This window comes from Prosopis cineraria, unplaced genomic scaffold (assembly GCF_029017545.1).
Source record: "Prosopis cineraria cultivar Desert tree isolate PC_DT_omini unplaced genomic scaffold, ASM2901754v1 PC1, whole genome shotgun sequence".
NCBI lineage: Eukaryota > Viridiplantae > Streptophyta > Magnoliopsida > Fabales > Fabaceae > Prosopis > Prosopis cineraria.
In genome coordinates this window covers 42,217,110-42,243,959 of record NW_026555332.1, presented here as the reverse complement: position 1 = coordinate 42,243,959, position 26,850 = coordinate 42,217,110, and the positions used below count along the sequence as shown (strand labels likewise).

Here is a 26,850-nt window from a genome sequence, read left to right as displayed (position 1 = left end):
AACAGGAAAATTATAATTCAAACCCATTTTTATTTTAGATATAAATTGATTACTGCTAACTCAAAGTTGTGATAAAAAATTGCAAATTCCACAAGAGGTCACCATGCAAGAAACTAGCTTAGCAGAATGCAATGACAATGAAGTCCTAAATTCTAAATATGACTACTTTGAAAATCCTAAAATGTGTTTTGTTTGAAATTTTAAAATACTCAGACTTAGTTCTGTGTTTGATTCAGTAGATATCATGCGGTATTTAAGTTCTAATCAGTTGTATGGCACGAAAACATTTATGGGTTTAGGTACTCTTCTTTGAAGAGTTCGTTTGTTCTCTGAATTTTCTTATGTCATGCCTTTGTTCATGATCTTATCTCAATAGAGAAATACATATAATAACCTATGTGACAATTGGAATAATGGCTTAGTGGCAATAAGGATAGCATCACTTGAATGGTGATGAAAGTTAGAGAAGCAAGTATAGTGCATTTCACTGGGTAATTGTTGCTGAAGAACTGGAACTCTGGTATTTTGTGGAAGTTGGTCAGTTATGGTTACGGTACTTAATTGTGTAATGTAGGCTTTTGGGATGATCTTTATACATGTTGATATGAGGATTCTGATGGGTGTCTTCTCTGTCTAAAATTCTTGTTGAAAGTTGATAATGAGGATTCTGTCCTGAGACTTCACATGCAGATTTGTTTATATGAAATTTGTGTGCAATCACCACTTTGTCTTGTTGATCTTGTATATAAGATTTGTATTAGGCTGCTTTGTGCAGAAGACCAAGATTGTCATAGGACTTAGTTTTTTACTAGGAAGCTTGTGAATATCCACAAGTTATACTTTCCCTGCCAATCCTTCCTGAGATTATTATAAGAATGTGACAGGTCATCACTCTCTTTCCTCTGCTGAAGAATAATTCTGTAGAGATATCAGCTGGCCAAATCTGGGGTAAACTTATTAAGTACTCTGAGGTTATAATTATTAGTGTTTTGCTCAACTTTATTCTAAGTTTGCTCTATTTATTCTACTGGTTTTCAAAATCCTAACTTAGTGTATATTTATGCATAGGGGAATAGTTTCTTACTTTAATTTGTTATTTTTTAATTCATTGTTTTTATAGCTGTACCATCTTTTAAGAAAACTGGTTTTGTAGAGCTAAAAAATCTTATCCACTGTGATCCAGACCTTATCTAGTAAATGAACTGGATCCGCAGCACCTTCTTCATGATCGAAGGATGGTATATGAGGTAAATTAGACAATTTTTTCCTTATACAGTTCTGTTAAATAATATCTATGATTTCATTCTATTGTGTCATACTACGGAAAAATTAAAGATGAACAAACTTTCATTGATTGAATGCTTTGAAATGTGGTTGTAAGATGGTGACTTCAGCCCACATAAAATACTAGGAGGGAAAATAAAATCAACCATGATTATAGCTTCCAACTCATTTGATTATCTTCTGGATCTGTATGTTGGGATCTGTTCTCATATAAATTTTATTTCATAAATTATAATTATGAAAAATAATTTTGTAACAAGACACGCCAGCTATCTATTCTAAGCTTTCTTTAGGGGTCTTGCTTGGCTTCACAGATAAGGTTTGGCCCATATGCCATTCCAGGTTCATATGATGTCTGATGTTTAGATGTTATTCATTATGTAACTCAAATCCCATCAACGAAGAATTTAGTTGAAGTTGATCCTAGTTTCAAGTTTTGGTGAGGAAAAAAAAAATGAATAGAATGTGAAATAGTATAGGACGGTTGCTATTGTCTAAGGATTGGTTGGCTTGTGATATCTATGTAAAAATATTCTCCTACTTCAAATAAACATATTGGCAGTCATATTTGTATGTATGCTCATTAAATACAATGCATGACTGGTTACAACCAAAATGCTTTACGATATCCCTCTTACAGTTTGGAATGGATTAACTAATTTTCAAGTTTGGGGTTCAAGCGTCTTGAGATGTTTGGAATCCCTGTTCCAAAATATGCCCTTGTAAATAGGGAATTCCCGTACCAAGAGTTGGATCATTTTATTGAGGAGGATGATTTTGTTGAGATTCGTGGTATGCGTTTTTGGAAGCCATTTGTGGAGAAACCTATTAATGGTGAGCTTCTTTCTTGGATCCAAGAGTCAAAATCTTTTAGCTTGCAACTTGTTTGGATTTGTGCTTCTAGATGTAAGTTATTTTTTTATTGATTGCTACGTTCCTTTTATTTGATTGACTAAGTACCAAAAGCACTATATTTGCATCATTTGAACCTGCAAAGCAACTGATTATTCCATGGGGATGTGGACATTAGGTTGGTTGCTTTCAAGTGAATTTTGAAAATGGAGATAATGTAGAACAGGGGAGAAAGGAAGGGATGGGGGAGGAAGAGTGATGAGGGAGAAATGAAGGAAGAACTGAGGGAGAAGAGAAAAATTGGGAGAGAGAATGCTAGAAAATAGCTAATGTCAATTTCAGTTCCTTAAGAGTCTAAAAATGAAGAAAGCCTAGGGCTATTTTTAGAGATCCCAAAAACAATAGCTTAAACCTAAGGTAAAAGAAAACCCAAACATAAAGCAAAAGAAATTACTAATTACATGAAGGTTATCAAAGACATAAAAACTGCTAAAAACATCAAATAAATCTGACTAAATTCCCCATCAGAAGAGGTTTCTCTTTTTCTTTCTTTATCTTTTGCCCCTCAGAAGCACAGATGTGGACATGAGACATGCGACACAATATGCAATGACGAATTGAACAGATGATAGATAATTAGATACTGCTTTATTGGTCAATATGGACTTATATTTGGATGAAGTATCAACTTGTTCAGAATAAGAAGATGTATTTCCTTCATTTATTTGATTAAAAAACTATTGAAGGTGGTCTAGTTGTGACATCTGAAAGTCTGCTTGACAGAGCAGCTGGTAATGCTATGGATATTGCATTGGGTTGCTCAAAGATGAAGTTTGAAGACAAAGGATCCCTTTTCCACGTGAAGGACAATGGCAGAAATTATCCATGGAACACACAATATGCGAAAGATAGTTAAAAAAAAAAAAGCATAAATATTACTGTGTAGCCCAATATGGACAAAGTGGAAAATCAACTTGTTCAAATTAGGTGAATGTCATTAACAAGCAATTGGAATGGGTGAATAACGTTTTTTTACTAATGAAAGAAGAATTTTTTTATGAGGAATGAAGGAAACTCCTTGAGGAAAAAACCCATAGCTAAACACTATGAGGAATATTACTCTTGTTATGTTGAAGGTCAAAAGTCAGATTTATTTTGCTGCAGCTAGGGCAGCAGAAAAGGGTGCTAAAACTTCTAAACTTTGATTTGTTTGCGCTTAAAATCAAATCAAATCAAATTATAGTATCCAAACTTTTGAAGACAGAAGCTTGTTAGGCTCCCCCCCTTCTTTCTCTCCTTTTCTGCTCAAATAAAACACTCATCAGCTCTTTGAAAATAAAATAAATGCAGTTTGATTTTTATGGTGGTAAAATATTGGGATTCACGTGTCTTTAAAACCTCAGCATGATCATTGGCATGGAGGTTGAACCGTCAATTATGCCTCAGAAATCTGATGAAATGTTTGTTGAAACCATTTGCATACTCTAATGGCCTTTGAACAATTACTTCAGAAATTTGTGCGTATTGCAGATTTTGCACAAGTATCAAGTGAATGGAAGTCATTCTACTATGCTTTAATTGTGAAATTATTTTAGGATTATTTGCTAAATGCTGTCTTGAATAAATAACTTCAATTTCATACTTAAATGAAGTTTCTTAGTTGTAATAATGGAAACTTCAAAATTATTGGATATGTAGAAACTTGTAAATATATTTTCTTAAATCTAGTAATGACTCTTATCTTTGTGTTTATCTGAAGCTGATGACCATAGGATAATGATATACTATCCCAGTTCTGCAGGTGGAGGTATGAAGGAATTGTTTAGGAAGGTAATTTTTGGGCTGATAAATTTCTTTTAAGTAGGCTAATGTACTTCTTACTTAAAATGATTAAGACAACATTTGTATTTTGCAAGGGTGATTTAAACCGTATTTGTGTCAGATTTAATTCTTGTAGTAATGAAGATATTTGAGGGAAAATACTACTACATTGATCACTGAACCCTCTGAAGGAATATATACAAATGCAGAGAATCAAAAGAGTAAATATAAGCTGTAAATCATGGGATAGGCCAAGATACAGGGAAGATATATGATACAATGAATTTGACCAGCTAATAACAGATTTACAATAAATAAATAATATTTATTTATAAACGTTAGGTTATCCACAGGTAAACAACAATGTATTTTCTTAAGAACGTGGAATACTTTGCCATATACAAGCAGAATTTTCCATCTCCTAAAATTATAGTGCAATGTGTATGCATATTTTGTTTGAGATATAAATTCAAACCATTCCTATACTTTTTCTTGATAGCTTAAGGTTTTTGAAATAGTTCCTTTGCCTTTTTTTTTTTGGTTACTTTCATCGAGTCCTATGGATGAGAAATAATTACACAATTTTCGATCTTTGTATTGATATATTATGATCTTAGGTTGGAAATCGATCAAGTGAGTTCCACCCAGAGGTGAGGAGAGTAAGGCGTCAAGGCTCCTATATATATGAGGAATTCATGCCAACTGGAGGGACTGATGTAAAGGTTTGGCAGTTTGAGACTAATGTTTTTGTTGTTATTTTGTTTTAGACATTGAAAACATTGTCTTTGGAATTTTTTTTACTCAGTCAAGTTTTCTCCATAATTTGTAATGTTGGAATTGGGAGATAATATGATCGAAAAATTGTAGGTTTACACAGTAGGCCCTGAATATGCTCACGCTGAGGCAAGGAAGTCTCCTGTTGTTGATGGTGTTGTTATGAGGAATCCGGATGGGAAAGAGGTGATTGGTTTGCCGAAGTTTATGGTCTCTCCACCCATATGTTCTGCATTTTGTTTTCCTTGGTTGTTCATTATGCTTTACAGTAATTTACTTCCATGAATTAGCAATTGCATTCCATTGTCTTAGTCCAAGGGAGGACTTTTGTCTATTGAGGTTTCAGCATATCATTTCCTGTCAAGCCCCTTGGTTTGAAATTTTGAATGAAATGTTGAGAAAGGATAACAGTTTGAATTCCACCTTGGTTAGTTTTTCTTCAATATAAAGGCATGGTGTTAGCAAGAATCAATTTTAAATTGGACGGGACCAATCATTAAGTTGTAAATATGCACGGATACTTGAGGTCAACAAATTCAAATATGGTATCATTGATTAGAAATATGCCTTCTTTGTGGGTTTCTGCAAATGGTTTCTTTAGGATTATCCCTTGTGGATATTCAAATGGATTGGAAGATCCACAAACAATATTTAACGCAGGCTCACAAAGATTATGTTCATGTAGAAAGCAAGTCATTTCCCTCACAAAGGGAGCTTGACATCATTACCGGAGAAGGCCATCAAAATTTAAATGCTTTTTGTGGGAGAAAATTTGCACTGAAGAGTTCCTGATGGCTTACTTCAAAAATCTCTGAGCACAAGGCATGGTTTTTTCAGCAGTATGAACATAACTTTAATAATTGGGGATTGTATTGGAATTAGTTAATTTGGTATTTCATTGTTCATTACGTGTGTCTTGTTCCTAGATTCATAATATGGTACTTGTTCAATCAGTAAATCTATATATTCATGTGGCAAACATCAAATAATTTTTTGGTTTTAGAAGAACTAGCATATTCCAGAGCAGGCTGGACCTGATGGCTTGTGACATTAATTGACTTTGTTAATATTGTTTGTGATCTTATTTGGCAGATAAGGTATCCTGTGTTGCTGACACCTGCTGAGAAGCAGATGGCAAGAGACGTTAGCATTGCATTTAGGCAAGCGGTAAGCTTTGTTAATGCAGTTGCTGCACATTTTTAAATGAAACAACAGGCTTGTCCTATTTCATTATGTACTGAAACTATTAAACGAACTGGTTCTCTTGTAATGTTAGAAACATTTGCATTGAGCTTATATTTTGGATAGTGCTCCTAGTTATTGGACCTAGTAAAGAAATGATGTGGGATGCTAGAAGTTAGAGCTACGATTAAATCTAGCCTGTAATTCTGCGTATATTTCTCTTTCCACCCCAAGGTTCTTGAAGTTCAATCGCTGCAGGCTCTTGGTTCCTTTTGTAGCTCCTTTGCCTGCACACTGAAGTTTGATTTGTATCCAGTAATTTAAATATTATTATATGGGGAAAATTCTCCTTGAGATACCTAACCATCATGTTAGGTCCAATCAGAAAGTATTTCATGACTAAAAAAATAGATTTTGTGATTATCACAATGTGTTTTAATTGAATGCACTGCTGGTCTTCAATTTTCCTTTTGGGAAGTACATAGAAGGATACCTTATCTCCCCACAGTTGTATTTAAATGAATGTAATGTTGGCCTTTGTTTTTGTCTATCTTCTATTTATAGAAGGATATCTTATTCCCCTTCCCCCCAGTTACAGTATTTTGAATAAACTGTGCTCTCCACTTCTACCCTTGCAGGTTTGTGGGTTTGATCTCTTGAGATGTGAAGGACGCTCGTATGTTTGTGATGTGAATGGATGGAGTTTTGTCAAAAACTCTCACAAGTAACTTTTTGATTACATATTTTTATGGCGCTTGTTTTTAAATTGGAAGCATGGTTCGAAGTAGAAGTAACTTTATTGCTTAAGAGTTTCTAGTAGTGCATCCACAGGTAAGCTTATAAGTGTTTATTTCGTTATATTGTTGACTTGAAGTTGAAATTCAGTGTTATTTACAGTCATTGAGGTTTTTTTTTCCATATATAATTAGTTTCTCTTTATTTCCCCTTAGTATTTCACTGCCCATTTTCTCAATAAATTGGATTCCCCCCCTTTTCTGTGTGTGCATTGCAGCTTTTGATTAATCGTTGTTTGACCAAAAGAACACTCACAAATGTAAATTAATTGCATGACATAGCATAAGATGTATATAGCATGAAACGTGGGCAACATGACAAATGAGGAAAGAGAATTATTTCAAAGTCAAAATTTAAAAAACTTAAATGTAGCTTAGGACAAATCTTAAGGGAAAAGAATAAGAGAGGTGTCTAGGTGAATTGAATCTTGAAATAGAACTTGTACTTTGCTCAAGAATTTTGTCTTGGTTGTTGTGTTTCAGTCAAATCAATTATATAAGATAGACTAGCTCTCTAAGCTCCATGTTAACTGTAGTATCTAGCTGCCTTTACTCTCATGTAGTTATCAAATGGCAGATAACTTTTAGACTTAAAGTAAACTTTTGCATTGTTAATTTCCTGTGTGTGTGAATTAGAAATTGAAACTTCTCATACTTGTCAACATTTGAGAGTAGAAAAGATAAGTGAGGAAAAACCCACTTGTTCATGATTACTGAATTCGTTTGAAAATTTATCCATTCTTCTGATATTTCTTCTTTTAGATAGCTGGGTTTTATGACACAAATATTATATCTTTTTCCTGTTGTGCTACTGAAGGTACTATGATGATGCAGCTTGTGTGTTGCGGAAGTTGTTTTTAGATGCAAAAGCACCTCATCTTTCTTCAGCGATCCCACCAACTTTACCATGGAAAGTAAATGAGCCAGTCCAACCTTCAGAGGGACTAACTCGTCAGGGTAGTGGTATAAATGGCACTTTTGGACAATCTGAGGAACTACACTGTGTGATTGCTGTTATTCGCCAGTAGGTTCTATTTCTTATTTCTCTTGCGCTTCTCAGATTTTATGGTTTTCTTGATGAATCTTCTGTTTTGGCAGTGGTGATAGAACTCCTAAACAGAAGGTGAAGATGAAGGTTACTGAGGAAAGGCTTCTTAACTTAATGTTGAAATACAATGGAGGCCGACCTAGAGCTGAGGTAATACTATATTTAGTCCTTTCATTACGTTTTTTTTTTTGGGGGGGGGGGGAAGGTACTGGATTCTTTGACCTGTTATGCTTTGATCTAAGGGTGCTTCAAATGCAGACAAAACTAAAAAGTGCTGTTCAGTTGCAAGATCTGTTAGATGCCACGCGGATGCTAGTGCCTCGTACTAGGTATTGCACTAACATAATCATCATTTAGTATTTTTTTTTGAAGCATTAGCATCACAACTCACTTGCCATCAATTCCACCCTCTAACTTAATAAAATTTAAGGTTACTGCTTGTCTGATAAACTGTAAAAAGTATTGTCAAGATTTCCTCTGATGTTAGCCCTTTCCCTCTTTCTGACTCAGGCTTTAAACAAGAAGTCTTTTGTACCTTTCATTTTTCCCCCTCACATAGTTGTCGAGATGCATGCTCTGAATTAAACGCCACTGGAAACTAGTCAAAAGATAAGCAGAAATTACTTTTTTCATGATGTGAGAAATTTTATTGGAGAAGAGAGGAGAAATGCAGGGAAGAGTACAGACAGAAAGCAATCAAAGCCCACCCATCTCTCTGTGTAGTAGAATAGATTCGTTTTAAAATTCTGTTTGTTGAGCTTCATAAAGATGCTGATTGCCAAGTGGACAACTTTGTTCCATCGGTAAGACAATGAGATTTCTAGGGCTCAGACAACAAATAAGTAATGTGTAGAATTTGGTGATCAGAAACTTCAGGGAGTTTTTGGCTATACTCTAATTCTCTTGTTCAATATCAAATGGGTTTTTACAAATAGATAAAGGTTTAAAACTAGAGATACGCCAGATATTCTAACTTCTAAAACATAGGGACTAACTAGTATTTAAATTTAAATACAAGATAAAATATCTTTACTAGTGGAATCCCTTGTGCATGGATACTCAACAACATAATGTGCTTGCAGTAAATCTTCTATGAAAGGGAATGATTTGGCTTTGTTTCATCTGGAGCCAGCATTGGGCTGGCAGGTGGCAGCCTAGGCTAGTCTGTTTTGAGAGCTTTAGAGAAATGAACAATTTCATTAAAATTATGTGAAACTGTTGATGCTAAATATTTTCATACTTTTTCTGAATCAGTGAGCATGATTATATTTATAGGAACTATCAACATCGCTTAAAGACTTTCACGTGTTTCCTAGAATTAGCAGAGAAGCAGTGAATTATAATTTATCAGCTTCATGCTAGGAAAAGATCATATTTGAATTTCAAATTCTATATGAGGAGATCACTGTCAAATTTCAACACTCCCCTCAAACGAGGAATAACTTGCAGCAAACATTGCCAATCTCCTTCCTCACTTGTATTTTTTGCCTATCTTCTTCACCTCATCTTTTGTGAGAGAGAGATCATGCTATAATCTTCGTGATTTTATGCAAATCTGTTTTCTTCTCTCCTAAATTCTAAAATCCTACAATTCTTACCACGTTCAAGACAATCTGTATTTTTATCTAAATAATTAAGTCCAAACATTTACCATTTGGCCATTACATTTATGCTTCTGTCAATTATGTTTATAACTGATACTCATTTGAAGTTATTTATGTGTGCTAAGCAAGGATTATGAATTGATTACATCTACCTCTACTTTACAGACCAGATCGAGAAAGTGATAGTGAGGCGGAAGGTGCTGAGCATGTTGAGAAGCTCCGTCAAGTTAAAGCAGTTCTTGAGGAGGTTATTAATTCTTTTGACAGTGTTTTTTCCTATGAGCCATGGGTTCTTTTTTTTCTTACAAGTCAATATGTAGTTGAATTATGAAAATTGAACTGCTATGAAACATGAATTAGTTCTTCTCACAATTTTTCTCCATTGATGGTAAGTCCCTAATTTTAGATGCTGCATGGAATTTCAGAGATGTACCCAATACCCCTAGCCATTAGCGTGTGATGTTAGGCTCAAGTGCAGCATTGTCCAAGCATAAACTTAGCCTATACACACACACACACAATTATCAGTGTAATAATCAGAAATGGTTAAGTTGAATAGATCCAGATTACAGTCAAAACTCTGACTGCTAGCATTCTGCTATCATAATGTTGATTGAGGCGGCAAAATCTTATATTGTTGCTAATAGATGAAGGTGTAGTACAGTATTCCCATTTTTTTTTTTTTACGAATGAGTGAGGAAGTTTATATTAAATTCAATTCTTTTTTAGGCAGCTTTGCTTAAGTGGATCTTTTAACTTTCCAATTTTTTGGAAACCTATATATAATGTATTTAGCCATTGTTTGGTGTCATAACGAACATTAACAACATGGGCTAACAACCAGAAAAAAATGAAAATGATGCTTCTGACTTGGTTATTATGGTCGACCTTGCTTATTATCCTTGAAATGCCTTGTTCTATAGCATATTGCTGACAGAAGATTAAGGTTATACTGCTACATGTGCTTCTGCAGTTTACATTGCTTCATTCATCACTCATATCATATTTCATGTGCTAATTTTCTCCGTAAATCAATCAGGGTGGGCATTTCTCTGGCATATATAGGAAGGTTCAACTAAAGCCACTAAAGTGGGTCAAAGTTGCAAAAAGCAATGGTGAAGGTGAAGAAGAACGGCCAGTTGAAGCTTTGATGGTCCTTAAATATGGCGGTGTCCTTACACATGCTGGCAGAAAGCAGGTTTAGATGGACAGACATATGCTACTTGAATTGGGTTTGATTGCACCACTAGTTATGTTATTTGAGATTAAATGAGTCAACAATTTTTCCTGCAGGCTGAAGAACTGGGAAGATATTTCCGGAATAATATATATCCAGGTTTGTTAAATGACTTGTCTTGATGTCAAATTATGTCCTCCACCTTTCCTAAGTGATCACCAACAATGTAGTTTGCATAGGTGTTTGACAACGAGGGGGTCACTATTGGAATCTTTAACAGTGATGAAGTTGGACCATATCTTTTCTAAATTAGATATGTGAATCTTTTCTTAAGATAGTCTTGTATAAATGATGCTATATACAATGCGTTTCTTTTTCTGCTCCTATCCCAAAAGCTGCATGTATAACATTTCTTCAAAATTAATTCAATTTCATTTATGTTGCATTTGGATGTAGGAGGATTTGGATTTGGATTTAGGCAGAGTCCACCATTTGGACCTATAAAAATTTGTGGATTTGGATTTGATTCAAATCCAAATTTTATTATAATTTTTTTTCTTGTAATTTCAAATCTCTTCTACACCCTAGTTATTTAACAAGGCAGCCATTTCAACTCTCCTGTTCTCTTGTTTACATTTCCCATCTTCCTCTTTTCATTGTCTTTGAACTTGAAATTTTTTACCATACCAAAACAAAGTATTTTAAATGTGAGATTTTAAATCTAAAATTTAAATTCACTAATCCAACGTTACATTAAGGTTTTGGAAATAACATTTAAGCATAACCAAAAAAAAAAAAAAAATCTCCAGTATGTATGATTTTCTTTTAGATCAGTTTTGACAGCCTTGCTAGCTAAGTTCAGATGTCAAGTTACATTGTGTTTGAAACATCTTCCCATTCTTGGTAGCTTGTCAAGAGATGATATTATTTTCATGGAGTTAACCGTGCTATTTTTGTGTTGTCCTTAAAAAATAAAAAAGCACCATGTTATTTTTGTTGAGCTTGTAGCCTGTGAAGTTTATTTCTGATTATGAATGAATCATAGTTGTGAGATGCTCATTTGATCCATGCTTTACCTCTGTATCACTCATGGAGTGAATGTTATCGCACATTTTCAGTTAGTGCAGCCTCTAAGGCACACTGGCAGATTTTTTTTTTTTTTTAGCTTACAATTTGACCATAAAAAGGGGAAGTTCAGCATGTTATTAAGATCTGCTGGTTTTTACTTGTTTTAAAAGCATTTTAACTTTCATTTATATAGTTTCATACGCTTTGTTGGGTTCTTATCTCTTATATCATCAACTGGTTAGACAAATGAATCTGCTATTTATAGTGTGGGCCAATCTTTATATGTTATATAAAATTACAGGAGAAGGTACAGGGCTGCTTCGCCTTCATAGTACATATCGACATGATCTTAAGATTTACAGCTCTGATGAGGGTCGGGTGCAGGTATGTCCTTTGTTGTACGCACTTTCCCCCTGCTGAAAAAGCCTAAGTAGTTTAGTTCATGGTTGTTTTATGTTCTTGCCCTTCATGTCTTGATGTTGATTTCTAGACTTTGTTGTTCATCTTCCTAGCCTGTCCTCTATTTGGTATCATATGCCAGTCATTTTAATGAGAACTGTATAACAGATGTCTGCAGCTGCATTTGCCAAAGGTCTTCTTGACCTTGAGGGGCAGCTAACACCAATCCTGGTTTGTTGTCTACTTTTGAAGAAAATTTGACCTTCGTTTGAATGTTTGACTGAAATAGCATATTTCTTAAAGGTTTCCCTTGTTAGCAAGGATTCCTCCATGTTGGACGGCCTTGACAATGCTAGTAATGAAATGGAAGAAGCCAAGGTTTGTAATATTTGTTTTATATTTAATGCGTTTTAATACTGGTGAAACCGGCTGATGGTTGTAAGCATTAGCTAAGTTGTTGCTTATCATTTTAGAGATGGCTGGATACAGGAAGTCAATTCAATTTCTTTGTTTGGCTCTCTTCCTATCCTGGCACAGAATCCAACAGCAAACAATTTTGAGGGACCATGAGTTTTAGCATATACATGGGAGAGTAATTTTTTGTTAGAGAAACATATGACCAAACTTTTAAATGCTACATGAAGAGTTTAATTTACACTTTGTCATAGCATGTTTACTAATTGATTTATCTTTGCACCTGTTGAGAATTAGAATTTATTCTTTGTATTTATTAGCGTTAACTAGAGTAGTTGTTAGGTGTAAGTATTTATTGCTCTATCTTGTATATTTCCTATATATATGAAAATTGGTAGATCAGTAATAATACATTGACCGCATTTTTTCTAATCACTCTCTCTCCTCTAATTCAATATGGTATTAGAGTTGCGGTTTTGAATTCCTAGGGTTGTGCTTCATTCCAACCCATCTCTTTTTCCTTTTAGAATTCTATTCATCAGTACATCACTGTTTGTCCGTACATCACTGTTCATCCATGCGTCTCTATTAATTGACCCATCACCGTCTGGCCTCCGTTCATTACACGCACGCCACTTACCGTGTCCAGAGGCTGCCAACCGGTTAGTCTTGGAAGTTTCATCGCCATTCGCCACCCCACGCGCTTCCACGCGCCACCTCCGTTTCTTTGTGCAGCTTGGTCTTCCTGGAGCGTGAATGCATGTTTGACGTCCATTCTTGCCGTCGTCTGCTCCGTCGTGCTTGCTAAGGCCTTCTCCCTTTGATCTCGTGGCTGTTTCTTCTATGATGTCTACCTCAGAATCCAAGACTAGTGCCATTTCCTCTTTTTTTTAATGGTACCCCTATTATTACCGTTGAGAAGTTACATGGGCCTTTAAATTACAAATCTTGGGCTGCTTTAGTTCATCTTTGGTTTAAAGGACAAGGCTATTTGGATCAGTTGACCAAGCAGAAGCTGATATTCTTGAAGCTCAGCAACCTACATGGATTAAAATTGATGCTCAATTGTGCTCCTTGCTATGGAATTCTATTGATCCCAAGTTACTTCCTTTATATCAATCTTTTGAGACTTGCTTTGATGTTTGAGTAAGGCTGCCACTTTATACAGCAATGATATTCGCCGCTATTACAATGTGATTACCTCTCTTGTTAGTTTGAAATAGGAGGACATGGATGATATTACTTGTGTTAGCTGCATTGAGTCTCTTCATCAAGAATTTTGCTCTTTAATGCCTGCCACTTCTGAAGTCTAAGAAAAAGAGTGGGACAAACTATTCATGGTTCTTACTTTATACAATCTTCGTCCTGCTCTCAGTCATCTTTAGGATCCAATTCTTGGTGGATCATCACTTCCTGTTCTAGATGATGTCCTTGCTTGTCTTGTTCAAGTCTCTCTTAATACTGTGGCTCCTCCCAAACCTGCTGCTATTGCTTCTGTTCTGATTTCTTAGAACTCTACTCGTGGTGGAGGTAGATGTAGTGGTCCTCGAAAACGCCGTCAATGTACTTATTGTAACAAGTTGGGGCATACTCGAGACCACTACTACAGTCTTCATGGGCGACCTTCTCAGACTGCCAATGTTGGTCAGACTTATGACTTGCACTCGCATGCATCCTCTACTCCTATTGAGCAGCCATTTAATTCTATTAGCTTGAGAGGAGCTGACCATGAAGAGTGTCTCCGTTTCCAAGCTAACAAGCAATCATCTCATGTTGCCTTTATTACCTAGATTGGTAACTTTGTTGCTTGTCTTGCTCATTCTTCTCTTGGACCATGGGTTATTGACTCAGGTGCTTCTTCTTATATGTATGGTAACAAAAATCTTTTATCTCACTTTACGAATTCAATCTCTCTTTCGGCCGTTACTATAGCTAGTGGTTCTTCTATTACAGTTAAAGGAATCGGCCAAGCTTCCATTTCTCCTTCTCTTAATTTGCAATCTGTCCTTTATGTTCCTGGATGTCTTTACAATCTTGTTTCTATTAGTCAACTCACTCATGCTCTCTCTTGTTTGATTATCTTTAGTGTTGTCTTTATCATTTTGTAGGATTGGAGTACTGGTCAGATGATTGGCATGGGGCGTGAGTCCCAAGGACTTTACTATTTTCCATCTACTATATCACTAGCCACCTACACTGCCATCCCACGAAATCTTGTTCACAATCATCTTGTCCACCCTAGTCTTTCCAAACTTCAGAAGATGGTTCCCTCTCTTTCAACTTTACAGTCTCTTGATTGTGAGTCATATCAACTTGGAAAACAAACTCGGTCTTTGTTCCCTAGTCATGTCAATAAACAAATTGATGCTCCTTTTAAACTTGTTCACTCTGATGTTTGGGGTCCTCGTCGTGTGACAAGCAATCTCAGTTTTCAATACTTTGTAACTTTTATTGATGATTATTCCCGTTGCACTTGGTTATTTATTAAAGAATCGTTTAGAAGTACTCTCTGTGTTTCAATCTTTTTGTACTGAAATTAAAAATCAGTTTTGCATGTTAATTTTTATATTACAAAGTGATAATGCAAAGGACTACTTCTCTGCCCCGTTTGTCCATTATTTATCTTCTCGGGGTATTTTGCATCAGTCTTCATGTGCATACACATCTCAACAAAATGGTGTGGCCGAAAGAAAAAATCAGCATCTTATTGAAACTACCCGCACCATTCTTCTTCACTCTAAAATGCCACATCGTTTTTGGGGTGATGCCGTTCTCACTACTTATTATTTGATTAATCGCATGCCTTTTTTTGTTTTACACAATGAAATTCCTTACTTTATTTTGTTTCCTTTTGCACCTCTTTATTCACTTCCTCCTCATGTTTTTGGGTGTACTTGCTTTGTCCACGATTTGACTCTTGGCAAAGACAAACTTGCCGCTAAAGCTATTAAATGTGTTTTCCTTGGGTACTCTCAGGTTCAAAAAGGTTATCGTTGTTTTTCTTACTACAAACAAGTACATTACCTCAGTTGATGTCACTTTCTTTGAGACCTCTCCTTATTTTCTCTCCTATGAGTCTGAGCAATATGTTTCTAAGGCCCTTCCTCTTCCTTACCTTGATCCACCCATTATTGATAAATCACCTATTATTCAAACATACCACCATCGCTCTCATCCTTCCTCCTTGGCAGGCCCTAGTGATATAGCTGTGGACTTGCTCCCTACTCCAGTACCGGCTCCTGCTCAAATCCAACATCCTTCTGATGATGCCCCTGTTGCTCTTCATAAGGGTACTCGTTCTACTCGTAATCCCTATCCTATTTATAATTTTTTAAGCTATCATCGGTTATCTCCATCATATACTACTTTTGCATCTTCTTTGGATTCTGTTACCATTCCTACAGATGTTAGTGAGGCACTTGCCCATCCTAGGTGGCAACAAGCAATGCTTTATGAGATGGCTGCTCTCTATACTAATCATACTTGGGATCTAGTCACTTTACCTTCTGGAGAGTCATTGGTTGGTTGTAGATGGGTGTTTACCATTAAGATTGCTCTTGATCGTTCTATTGATCGGTTGAAAGCCTGCTTCATTGCCAAGGGCTATACCCAGATCTTTAGCCTTGATTGATGACACTTTTTTTGCCAGTTGCCAATATTGCATACGTTCGCTTACTCTTGGCCATTGCAGTTATCAATCATTGGACTCTTTATTAGCTTGATAAAAAAAATGCTTTTCTCTATGGTGACTTAGAGGAAGAGGTGTATATGGAGCAACCTCTTGGTTTTGTTGCTCAGGGGGAGTCTGGGAAGGTTTGTATCCCTTTATAGACTAAAACAATATCCTTGAGCTTGGTTTAGTAGGTTCAGCATCGTTCTTCAAGAGTATGGAATGATCTGCAGTGCTGTAGATCACTTTGTGTTCTATCATCACTCACCATTTGGGCAATGCGTTTATCTGGTTGTTTATGTGGATGAAATTATTATTACAGGCAATGATTAGGATGGGATCTCTAAACTCAAAAATCACTTAATGAAATCATTTCAAACAAAAGATTTGGGTAAGCTTAAGTATCTTTTGGGCATTGAGGTAGCTCAATCATCAACTGGAGTTGCTATATCACATGATTCTTGATATTCTGAAAGAGACAGGGATGCTAGATTGTCGACTGGTTGGCACTCTTATAGATCCAAATGTCAAACTTCTATCGGGACAAGGGGAGCCTCTTGCAAACCCAGAAAGATATCAGAAACTAGTTGGAAAACTCAATTACCTCACTCTCACTCGTCCTGATATCTCTTTCCCTGGAAGTATGGCAAGTCAGTTCTTGGAATCTTTATGTGATAGCCACTGGGAAGCTGCAGTTCGGATTCTTAGGTGCATCAAGGGATCCCTAGGTCAAGGACTCTTATATGAAGACAAGGGGAATTCTCAAGTAATTGGCTATGGTCATAATGATAAGGATGATTCCCAAGATGATACTCAAATTGTCGGGTATAGTGATGTGGACTGGGCTAAATGCTCGATTGATTGACACTCTAGCTCAGGGTATTGTGTGTTTATTGGTGGAAATCTAATGTCCTGGAAGAGTAAGAAGCAAGATGTTGTCTCTAGGTTAGTGTTGAAGCTGAACATCATGCCATAGCCTTAACTACATGTGAACTTATCTAGTTAAAATAGCTTCTTTAGGAATTAAAATATGGGAATATTACTAGAATGAACTTGTTCTGTGACAATCAGGCAACAATGCATATAGCCTTAAATCCAGTGTTTCATGAGAGAACTAAACACATTGAGATAGATTGTCATTTTGTGTGAGAAAAGATTTAATCCGGATGCCTTGCTATGAAGTATGTTAGCTCTAATGATCAACTAGCAAACATATTAACCAAAGCTCTTTGAGAACCTTGAATAAAGTACATTTGTAACAAGCTTGGTGCATATGATCTATACACACTAGCTTGAGGGGGAGTGTTGAGAATTAGAATTTATTCTTTGTATTTATTAGAGTTAACTAGAGTAGTTGCTTGGTGTAAGTATTTATTGCTCTGTCTTATATATTCCCTATATATATGAAAACTGGTAGATCAGTAATAATACACTGGCTACATTTTTTCTAATCACTTTCTCTCCTCTAATTCAATAGCACCAACAAATTTTTCAATATAAAAAAGTCACATACTGGATAGAGGTCATTATTACTGCTTGGGTTGGATTGTTGAGATTTGAGAGTTATACTGATGAAGGTTATGCTTAACAGATACGCCAAAATACGATTCGGGTCTAAATTCAGCGAGTTATGAGAAATAAAAAAGAGGAAAATAGGACTTCAGCTGGTGCATCTTGGAAAAAGTTCTTGCCAAATCCATTTTGGTTCTAGGAAAAAGAACTTAAGCAAGAAAACAACCAAAACGAGATGGGATGAAGCGAACATTTATGAGGAGCCATCCAGTTGAGAAACCTTTGTTGAGTAAGATACTCTTTTAGAATAAAGATAATTGATGAATATAATTTAAGCAAATTTAAAACTATTAGAGATTCAAACTTATTACATAATTTATAAAAATGAAAAGTCAGCCGTAGTTGATTATATCAACATGTTACCGTTTTGTTAGTGAAATTTTTGTCTTATCACATTAATTGACAGCGTGTTTCACTTCCAGTTTTAGTCACAAGGACATTATATTTTCTAAGACGTCTTTTTCTGACATGCTTCAGCATTATTAATGGACTGAACCACTCTCTCTCTCTCTCTCTCTCTCTCTCTGTGGTATATCTACTTTATCTAAATATTGGATTTTTGCTTCAAGTGACTGACTAGCTTATTGGGTCTTTGTGTGATCTGAACTAGCCATTTTGGGCCAATCCTCATGGTCCAGAATGACTAGTTACTGAACGCTGGCAGAACACTTGTACTATTTTGTTGGGCCCAACATTTGGGGCCGTGTTTACACAAGGAAGCCCAAAAGAAATAATCAGAAGAAGAGTGAGCAAGGGCATAGTAGGAAAGGCACAATAAAATAACAGTGCCTGACCTTGTTAGAGTAGTGGGTGGTGTAAAAGGGGAAGCGGGTAATGACAGATGGGAGGATAGTGGTAATGTGTTAGTGGAGAGGGCTTGGTCTCTTGAAAACCAGGTTGTGTGTGAGGTCTCTTCCTTGTTCTTTGTTCTTGCATAAGGATTGGGTAGGAGTATTGTGTGAGTGCTGATTAGTGGATGTATTCTTTACATTTTCCCTTTGTAATAGAGGATACCCAGTGAATTTATCTCTTTGTTCACCTGATTATCATTGTTTTATCTGTCATTGTTGTTAGTCCTATCACATTAATTTTATTTCTTTTTTTGGTTGGCTTGATTGAATTTTTCATAGGCTCGGTTGAATGAGATTATAACTTCTGGTGCCAAGACAGTGCATGATAACGGATCACCTGAATTTCCTTGGATGGTTGATGGAGCTGGATTGCCGCCAAATGCATCAGAATTACCTCCCAAGTTGGTAATGATTTATATATATAGCAATGCATAGTTGCTTAAAATGTCTTTTGCTATAATTTAGTGGGTAGGTTAGCATGCGCTTTTTAAAGAAATGATCCTTTTTAAGTTTCCTGTATTTAGTTTTAATCCTTGTCATTAACAAACTAACCATGTTACTAATTGCTCTTTCTTTGGCTAGCAAATTAACCTCAATAACTAATATAATACCCTTCAATTAAAGCAGAGGTGTAACTTGACAATAAGATTTGGTATTGGTGTCTTCTGTTGCATCATCTGCTGCAAAGACAGAGATTGAGTGTAAAAGAAGAAAAAAGAAAAATTAGTCGAATCCATCATTATTAAAATGCATGATAACATTTAAGATGGTGAAAGTAATATCACTTATAGACTATAATGAACGTATAAATAAGTAATATCTGTGCAATAATTGATAGAGCCAACCTTGAACAGAGTATTAGAAAGTTCATTTGAATGGGTAATGAACAAATTTGGTAAATTTTCAATATCAGTAGTGTTATAATGCTTTCCTTTTTAAAATAATTTCTTCTTATTGGTTATCATTTCTCACTACTAAAAGATGTATGTTGGACTATGCTCGTGGACATTACATAGCTCTAATGTAGCAGAATAGTTCAATTGTAATAACGAATCCTGTCTCACTTTCCCTTGCATCTCATATCATCAGGTGACATTGACGAAAAAGGTTACTGAACAAGTAAGATTACTTGCTAAGGATGAAGATGAGAAACTTAAAGAAACAAACTCATATGATGTAATTCCTCCTTATGACCAAGCCAAGGCTCTTGGAAAGACAAATATTGATGTTGATCGTATAGCTGCTGGACTACCTTGTGGGAGTGAGGGGTTCCTTTTGATGTATGCTCGCTGGAAGAAGCTTGAGAGGGACTTATATAATGAACGCAAGGAGTAAGTATTTTCCATCTTAGCTTTAATCTTGTTGCTCTTATAATCTTTTGGCGATTTGGTGATGTTATGATTTTCAATGTCACCAAAACCTGTCACATCTGAAGCTGCTTATAACTAGTACGTTATTTGCATCTTTGCTTACATGTACTACTGAATCCATTGCATATGAATTACTTTCATCTTCCTTGCTCATAATCTGATTTAGCTTTTTTTTGAAAAAAAAAATCTCAAATCTAAATAACTGAGATGTATTGCGGTTATCAGAAATCATAACTGTCATACAAATTTCGCAAAGTCCATTTTTTATTTACATTTTCCAGTGACAATTTCCTTTTCCAAACTATCATGAAAATCTTACAGCGCTAGCCAAAAAGGCTTGGCATTATGCGCATGAAAAATTGACGGACTCACTTTCGGTTTTGCTTGCAGACGCTTTGATATCACCCAAATTCCTGATGTTTATGATTCATGCAAGTAAGTTATTTCGTTTAACCTTCAAGTTTTCATGCTAATCTAGCAGTTCATTTTTACATTTTCAGTGTATCAACCATGAAAGTAAATGATGGTTCTTTGCCAGAAGTTATAGTCTAAACATATTCTGAATAAAATGTTTTCATTCTGTATATCAGATTCAGGAAGCTAGTTCAAAGATTTTAAGGGAAAATTGAATGATGCAGAATCTATTATGTTGTAATGAACATACCGTGCTTGAAGTCTTTTTTTTTTTTTTCCATTCCCCTTTGCCGTTATTTTTTTTCTTATAATTTGTTTGTATCAGAAAACTTACTAGCAAACAAGAAACAATGCAAATCATATGATTATGAATTACTTCATTCACAGGAGCAAGTCAATATATACACATAGTAGTCGCCTTTATCCTAATGGCTCACTATTATTCTGATCCTTATGATTACAGTATCTCAAAATAGGTAACTTCGTAACTAATGGATAAGGTGTTATGGAAAGATATTGAACATTCCCGCAACCAGACTTAACATTGTTGCTTTTGGAACTGAGCTAGATGGGCCTACCAGACCAAAAAATTGGGAATTGGCCATAGTCCAGTCTGTTCCATGCACTTGACCATTCGTAGAATATGAAAACTGAAAGACTCCCTTGATGAAAAGGAATGGCCTCATGTTGGACTGCCTCACTAGGAAGCCTGCATGGCTCAGGGTTAGTCAAATGCTTTGTAGCCATCTATATAGTCAAAGAATTGAAGAAAATTTTTATAAGCAATGCTGCAGAACTTCAGACAGTTTAGGAATTTCCATGACCAACCAATGCCCAATGCATTCTTCATTCCTTCCAATTTAGTTAAGCTACTTTTGTATAAACAAATATTGAATAATTTAAAATTAAAATAATTTAAAAATTGGGTATTAAAGTGTAGAATTTTGTTTATTCAACAATAAGATTCATTAAATATAATAATTTTTTGTATGCTAAAATTTGATCATACAGTATATCATCTTGAGTTTCTAATTTTCTTACTGCCTATCGCAATACATGGGGAAGTTAATCTGCAATTATATGGATTTGAAGAAAGAATTTGCAGTTTTGTTTTAATTTTCAGCTCTTCATTTCTACGTGAAAGTTAATGCTGAGTCATACCTTTCAGATATGATCTTTTGCACAACGCACATCTCAATCTAGACGGACTGGATGAGCTCTTTAAAGTTGCTCAGGTACATAAAACAGATCAAATTATATCTTTTCATCAACTTGCTTCATTGTGAGTTTTGGGGTTTAAATTAGTCATCCTCCATGTGAAACTTTTTTGCTTTTTTTTCACTGAACGTGCATACTTTCTGAAGTTTCACTTATAACTTGTGCAACTACCAAGTCTGAACACTCATCATGCAGCAAACAAAACGTCGTTACTTTCATTATCTGCATGAAAATCAACCATGGCTGATGAGTTCATCTATTTTGCTTCCTTAGTTGTTCTGCCATGGTATTTTCAGGAACTTGCTGATGGTGTAATTCCCAATGAATATGGGATTAATCCAAAGCAGAAGCTGAAAATTGGCTCAAAGGTGAACAAATGCTGTACGGCATCTCATAAATTGCTTTTCACATTTCAAATTTTTATTTTTAGCAGTTTTTCTGTCCCTCCACAAATTTTACTTTCAGTGATAATGCTCTGATGCCAACCCTTAGTTTACCAAGAGTTTTTCTTTTATGTAGACTGAGATAATAAGACCCTCTGTAAATGAACAATGTGATTAAACGTGTTATGCGGAACCTGAATGCTTAACAACATCTGCACTACTTACATAGGAGCATTCCTCTCCTCTCATATTTATACTGAAATGGATAAATCTGTGTACGAAAGCATAATCCTTAAATAGGATGACGACTCCTAAACAAATGATAAGGGATGAATAGATAAAGGACAGGAGATAAATTTCTCATACTATCTTATTTTTTTCTTAACACTTCCTCATTATTTGTAGGAATTAGATGAGAAATCATGATGTTAATGTGGAACTCATTTTAATTGAATCTCATAAGAAAAGTTGTATAGACAGCAATAAGTATGGGAAGTAAGCCTTCCAACTTCATAAGTTGTCCTACAAGGGGTATAGCTGCACCAAGTTGCCATGTTTAATGACTAAAATTACTGTATTCATTTTCTATAGAGTATTTTATTAATGATTATTAAGAAAAGAATATTTTATCTAATAAGAAGAATACATAGATGAAGAATCAGGAACTTATCAGGGCTTTGTAAGTATTTTTGCGTGTCATCGTAATTAATAACCCACGTTATTGGTTACATTGGTTACGATTGCAGAGAGAGAAAGGAATGTTGTTAGGAGACCTAAGTAATGAGTCCTGATGTCTGGATCTACTTTATAACAATATCAAGGCAGTGTACGGCTTTAGTACAGTAAAAAATGGCGAAACAGCTAAACTACAGCTAATTTGTGGCACTAACAACTAATGACAGTTAGCAAGTGATGGAGACCAAGATAGTGTGGAATTCTTGGTCCACATTAAGTAGTCTGGACTGCTCTATAGGGTTAAAGGTTTTGTTCTTCCATTGTAATAGCTACATTTTAGGAAGGGCTCCCCACCCCACTTTGTTGCCCATCAAATGGCTTGTTGGTTGGCACTCCATTAAGGACTACCTACAAAGGATTTTGATTAGTGAGGAAGCCGTATGAAGTGTCATAGAATGGAATTGTTGGGATGTCAACTCTCCAAGGATGTATTTAGATTCTCTTCTCATCCTCTCTCTCCTTTTCTTCTCTTCATCCCACCCTTACCTTTGGATCAAAATTTGAATGGCTAAGATTTAATATTTTATAAAACTATTATACTATAACATAAATAAATATCTAAACTACTAGACAATTATAGACTAATTGTAGACTATTATTAAACTAAATGAATGAATTTAATTAAATCTCAATAGTTAAATTTTTAATCCAAGAGTGGGGATAAGATAAAGAGAAGAAAATAAGATAAAGGATAAGGAGAGGATCCAAATCCTCTAAGGATAGCCCATTGATAGGGACATGTATAATATTTGATGCTTGGCCCCATATCAAACAGTTTAAACTACTCTATAAGATACAACAACAACAATAACAACAAAAGGTCGGCTACATGGATTGCACTATACTTTGTGCTCTATCATTTATCAAGTTTTTAAGAATGTTGTTAACTAAGAGTTCTCAATCAACAACTTTCATAGATATTCTCTCTAGCCTTCCTCTATCTCTCTTTACGAGGCTCAAAATTATCCGTTCCACTCTTCTTACCGATGCCTCCTGCGATCTTCTATGTACATGTCCAAATCATTTCGAACGATTTTTTACCATTTTTTCCTCAATGGATGTTATGCCCACTTTTTTTTGTATATGCTCATTTTGAATTTTGTCCTTATGTGTATTCCCTGCATATCCATCTCAACATTCTGATCCTTGCACTTTCAACTTTATACTCTTACTGTCCCTTTAAAACTCAACATTTATTACCATATAATATAGCTAATCTTATAGCAATTCAATAAATCTTCCCTCTAAATTTATTCAGTACCCTTCAATCGCAAATAATTTCTTTCACTTCTCTCCAATTAAATCATCCAACTTATATCATATGTGAAACATTCTCATCAATTTCCCCATCATGTTAAATAATAACTCTCAAGTGTTTGAACTTTTTCACTTGAAATATAATCTGATATTTCAATTTTATTTTCAAATTACTACCGACCGACTTCTTATCAAATTTACAATGCAAATATTCTACTTCACTTCTACCTATGTGAAAACCTTTCGACCCCAATGTCCTCCTCCATAACTCAAGTTTGTAGTTAATCTTTTCTCTTGTCTTCTAATAAGAACTATATCATCTACAAAAAGCATGTAATTGAGATTTCATCTTGAATAAGTTCAATCAAAACATCTAAGATTAAGTCAAACAAATAAGGATTCAAAGATGATCCTTGATGCAGTCTAATCCTTATAGGAAAGTCTTTTGTTTTACCACCGAACGTTCATATTTTAGTTGTTGCCCTCTCATATATATATATATATATATATCTCGTATAGCTTTAATATTGACAACTTAGACTCCTTTCTTTTTCAAGGCTTTCTAAGATACTTTTCTTGGTGCACGATTATAAGCTCTTTCCAAATCAATGAAAACCATTTGTAAATTTTTACCTTTATGTCGATACTTTTTTATTAATTTCCTTAGCAAGGCATTCACTTTTGTAGTCGCCCTATCAGGTATGAAGCCAAATTGATTCTCGGAATATTAGCTTCCAATCTCAATCTATGCTCAATCACTCTTTCTCACAATTTCATTGTATGACTCAAATTTGATCCTTTTGTAGTTTGCACAATTCTGATTATCCCTTTTATTTTTGCAAATAGGAACTAAGGTACTTCTCCTCTATTCGTCAAGCATTTTCTTGAACTGTAAAATTTCATTAAATAATTTAGTTAGCCACTGCACCACTTCTTCACCTAAACATTTTTACACTTTAATAGGGATAAAATTAGGTCCATTGGCTCTATCATTTGTTATTTTTTTAAGAGCTTCTTTTACCTTACTATCACATATTATTTGATAGAATGACAAATTCTGTTCTCCTTCATGAATCAGCATTTGTAACCAAAACTCTTCCTTTCTCATTCTTTATGCACTTTACTTATTTTAAATCTCTTGATTTTCTTTCCTTACTTTTAGCAATTTGATAAATTTTTCGTTTTTCATCCTTTGTCGCAAGACCCTTGTAAAAATTCTTCAAATATTTTAAAATGAGCTTCACCCATAGCTTTCTTAGTTTCCTTTTTAGTCCTACAATGCCTTTCTCAATTTTTATCATTATTGCACAAATGGATGGCTTTAAAAAATGACTTTTTTCTGCACATTATCATTCCGCCACCAAGACTTCTTATCTCTTGAACCAAAACCTTTTGGCTCTTCCAAAATTTCTTTAGCAACCTTCTTTACCTTTTTAGCCATATCCTTCCATAAGATACTAGCACTTTTCTAGAACTCTCAAATTCCTGCGGCCAAAAGATTCTACTTGAAAATTTCCTACTTCTTACCTTTTGACTGCCACCATCTAATCCTTGGGTTTACCACTTGTCGGCGCATATCAGGGACAAGGACCCTATGTTGTGTTGTTATGCCATCCCTCAAAATCACCTTACAATTTTTATAGAGTCTTCTATTGGTGTTCCTTGCCAAAAAGAAATCAATTTGTGACCTTGAGGCTCTACTCTTGTAGGTAATAAGATGTTCATCCCTCTTTTTGAAACAAGTGTTGACAATCTTAAAATCATACACCAAAGAGAAATTAAGAATAGATTGTCCTTCATTGTTTAACTCCCCAAAATTAAAACCACGATGCACCCTTGCATAATTACCTCCCTCCCTTTTGACATGACTGTTAAAGTTTCTTCCAATAAAGATCTTTTTATTTTGTGATATGTGTTAAATCAACCCTTCCAAGTCTTCCCAAAACAATTCTTTAAGACTGGCTTCTGCCTTAGCTTAAGGTGCATAAGCGCTAATAATATTAACAGTTTCATGTCTAATGATCATTTTTAAGGAAATAATTCTACCCTAATTCTATTAACTTCTACCATGTTCTTCTTCCATTCCTCATCAACAATGATAGTCACCCTATTCCGTGTGCTTACTTTCCTTGTATACTAAAGTTTAAAACCTTGAATATTCTTAACTTGTTCACTGGGCCATTTAATTTCTTGCAGGCATAAGGTATTAATTTTTCTATGAATCGTAACTCCTACCACCTTCATAGATTTACAAGTCTAGGTCCTAACATTCCAAATATCAAATTTGATCTTGCTCTCGTGAACTAATTTCTTTAGCCGCACTCGTCCAGCATAACACGGCAGCTCTTGCTCATTTAACACGATATCTAAGCGCCCATGTAGTGGCTCTAACTAGTTTCTAGTTTTTGGGGTGGGTCTTCTGCACCACTTGGGTGCTCATCAGCAAGACACTAATATTTACATTCAAGTTTAACAATTACTACTCTCTAGCCCAAAAGAGAAGTAGAAAATAGGAAAAAGAGAAATCTGAAGCTGTATGCTAGGTGATATTGCTTGAAAAACAAAATATTTAGAATCCTTAAATCATTGATACTACACCAAACTCCAATATCTGATTGCCTTGATTTTTTCTGTTTCAATTCAGATTGCTCGACGTTTATTGGGTAAAATTTTAATTGATCTGAGAAACACTCGGGAAGAAGCCATCAATGTTGCTGAATTAAAGAGTAATCATGACCATCATTCATCTTCTATGGTAACTAAAAGGGAAGATACAGAGGCAAAGTCAAAACTTTTCCTTAAGAAAGATGACATCAGAAAATCCAGCGCTTTGAATGATTTATCAATGGATCAAGATGATGATGAAGATAAGGAGATCAAATATAGATTGGATCCTAAGTGATTATCTGCACCCCATTTGATTTTGCAGATTATTATGTCCTATCTATCTTAATTGTCTTTTC

The 26,850-nt window shown here is 35.1% G+C and overlaps 1 protein-coding gene across 9 annotated transcripts in view; it reads left to right on the top strand.

Annotated features, from left to right (window-relative positions):
- Positions 1 to 26,850, top strand: part of LOC129320178 (inositol hexakisphosphate and diphosphoinositol-pentakisphosphate kinase VIP2-like) — a 32,492-nt gene that overhangs the window by 3,051 nt on the left and 2,591 nt on the right. For 5 of the 9 annotated variants that reach the window (XM_054965472.1, XM_054965463.1, XM_054965456.1 and 2 more), the window contains 22 exons: positions 1,184 to 1,247; positions 1,965 to 2,118; positions 3,896 to 3,966; positions 4,575 to 4,679; positions 4,825 to 4,917; positions 5,824 to 5,898; positions 6,552 to 6,637; positions 7,525 to 7,731; positions 7,806 to 7,905; positions 8,014 to 8,084; positions 9,525 to 9,606; positions 10,399 to 10,557; positions 10,653 to 10,695; positions 11,906 to 11,988; positions 12,172 to 12,234; positions 12,307 to 12,381; positions 18,790 to 18,915; positions 19,600 to 19,841; positions 20,271 to 20,315; positions 21,463 to 21,529; positions 21,809 to 21,880; positions 26,532 to 26,785. In XM_054965472.1, the coding sequence (XP_054821447.1) occupies positions 1,184 to 1,247; positions 1,965 to 2,118; positions 3,896 to 3,966; positions 4,575 to 4,679; positions 4,825 to 4,917; positions 5,824 to 5,898; positions 6,552 to 6,637; positions 7,525 to 7,731; positions 7,806 to 7,905; positions 8,014 to 8,084; positions 9,525 to 9,606; positions 10,399 to 10,557; positions 10,653 to 10,695; positions 11,906 to 11,988; positions 12,172 to 12,234; positions 12,307 to 12,381; positions 18,790 to 18,915; positions 19,600 to 19,841; positions 20,271 to 20,315; positions 21,463 to 21,529; positions 21,809 to 21,880; positions 26,532 to 26,785 (2,337 nt within the window). Of the gene's footprint in view, positions 1 to 884; positions 949 to 1,183; positions 1,248 to 1,964; positions 2,119 to 3,895; positions 3,967 to 4,574; positions 4,680 to 4,824; positions 4,918 to 5,823; positions 5,899 to 6,551; positions 6,638 to 7,524; positions 7,732 to 7,805; positions 7,906 to 8,013; positions 8,085 to 9,524; positions 9,607 to 10,398; positions 10,558 to 10,652; positions 10,696 to 11,905; positions 11,989 to 12,171; positions 12,235 to 12,306; positions 12,382 to 18,789; positions 18,916 to 19,599; positions 19,842 to 20,270; positions 20,316 to 21,462; positions 21,530 to 21,808; positions 21,881 to 26,531; positions 26,786 to 26,850 lie in introns of those variants that run through there. The other 4 variants (XM_054965489.1, XM_054965507.1, XM_054965480.1 and 1 more) reach the window with 3 other exon arrangements.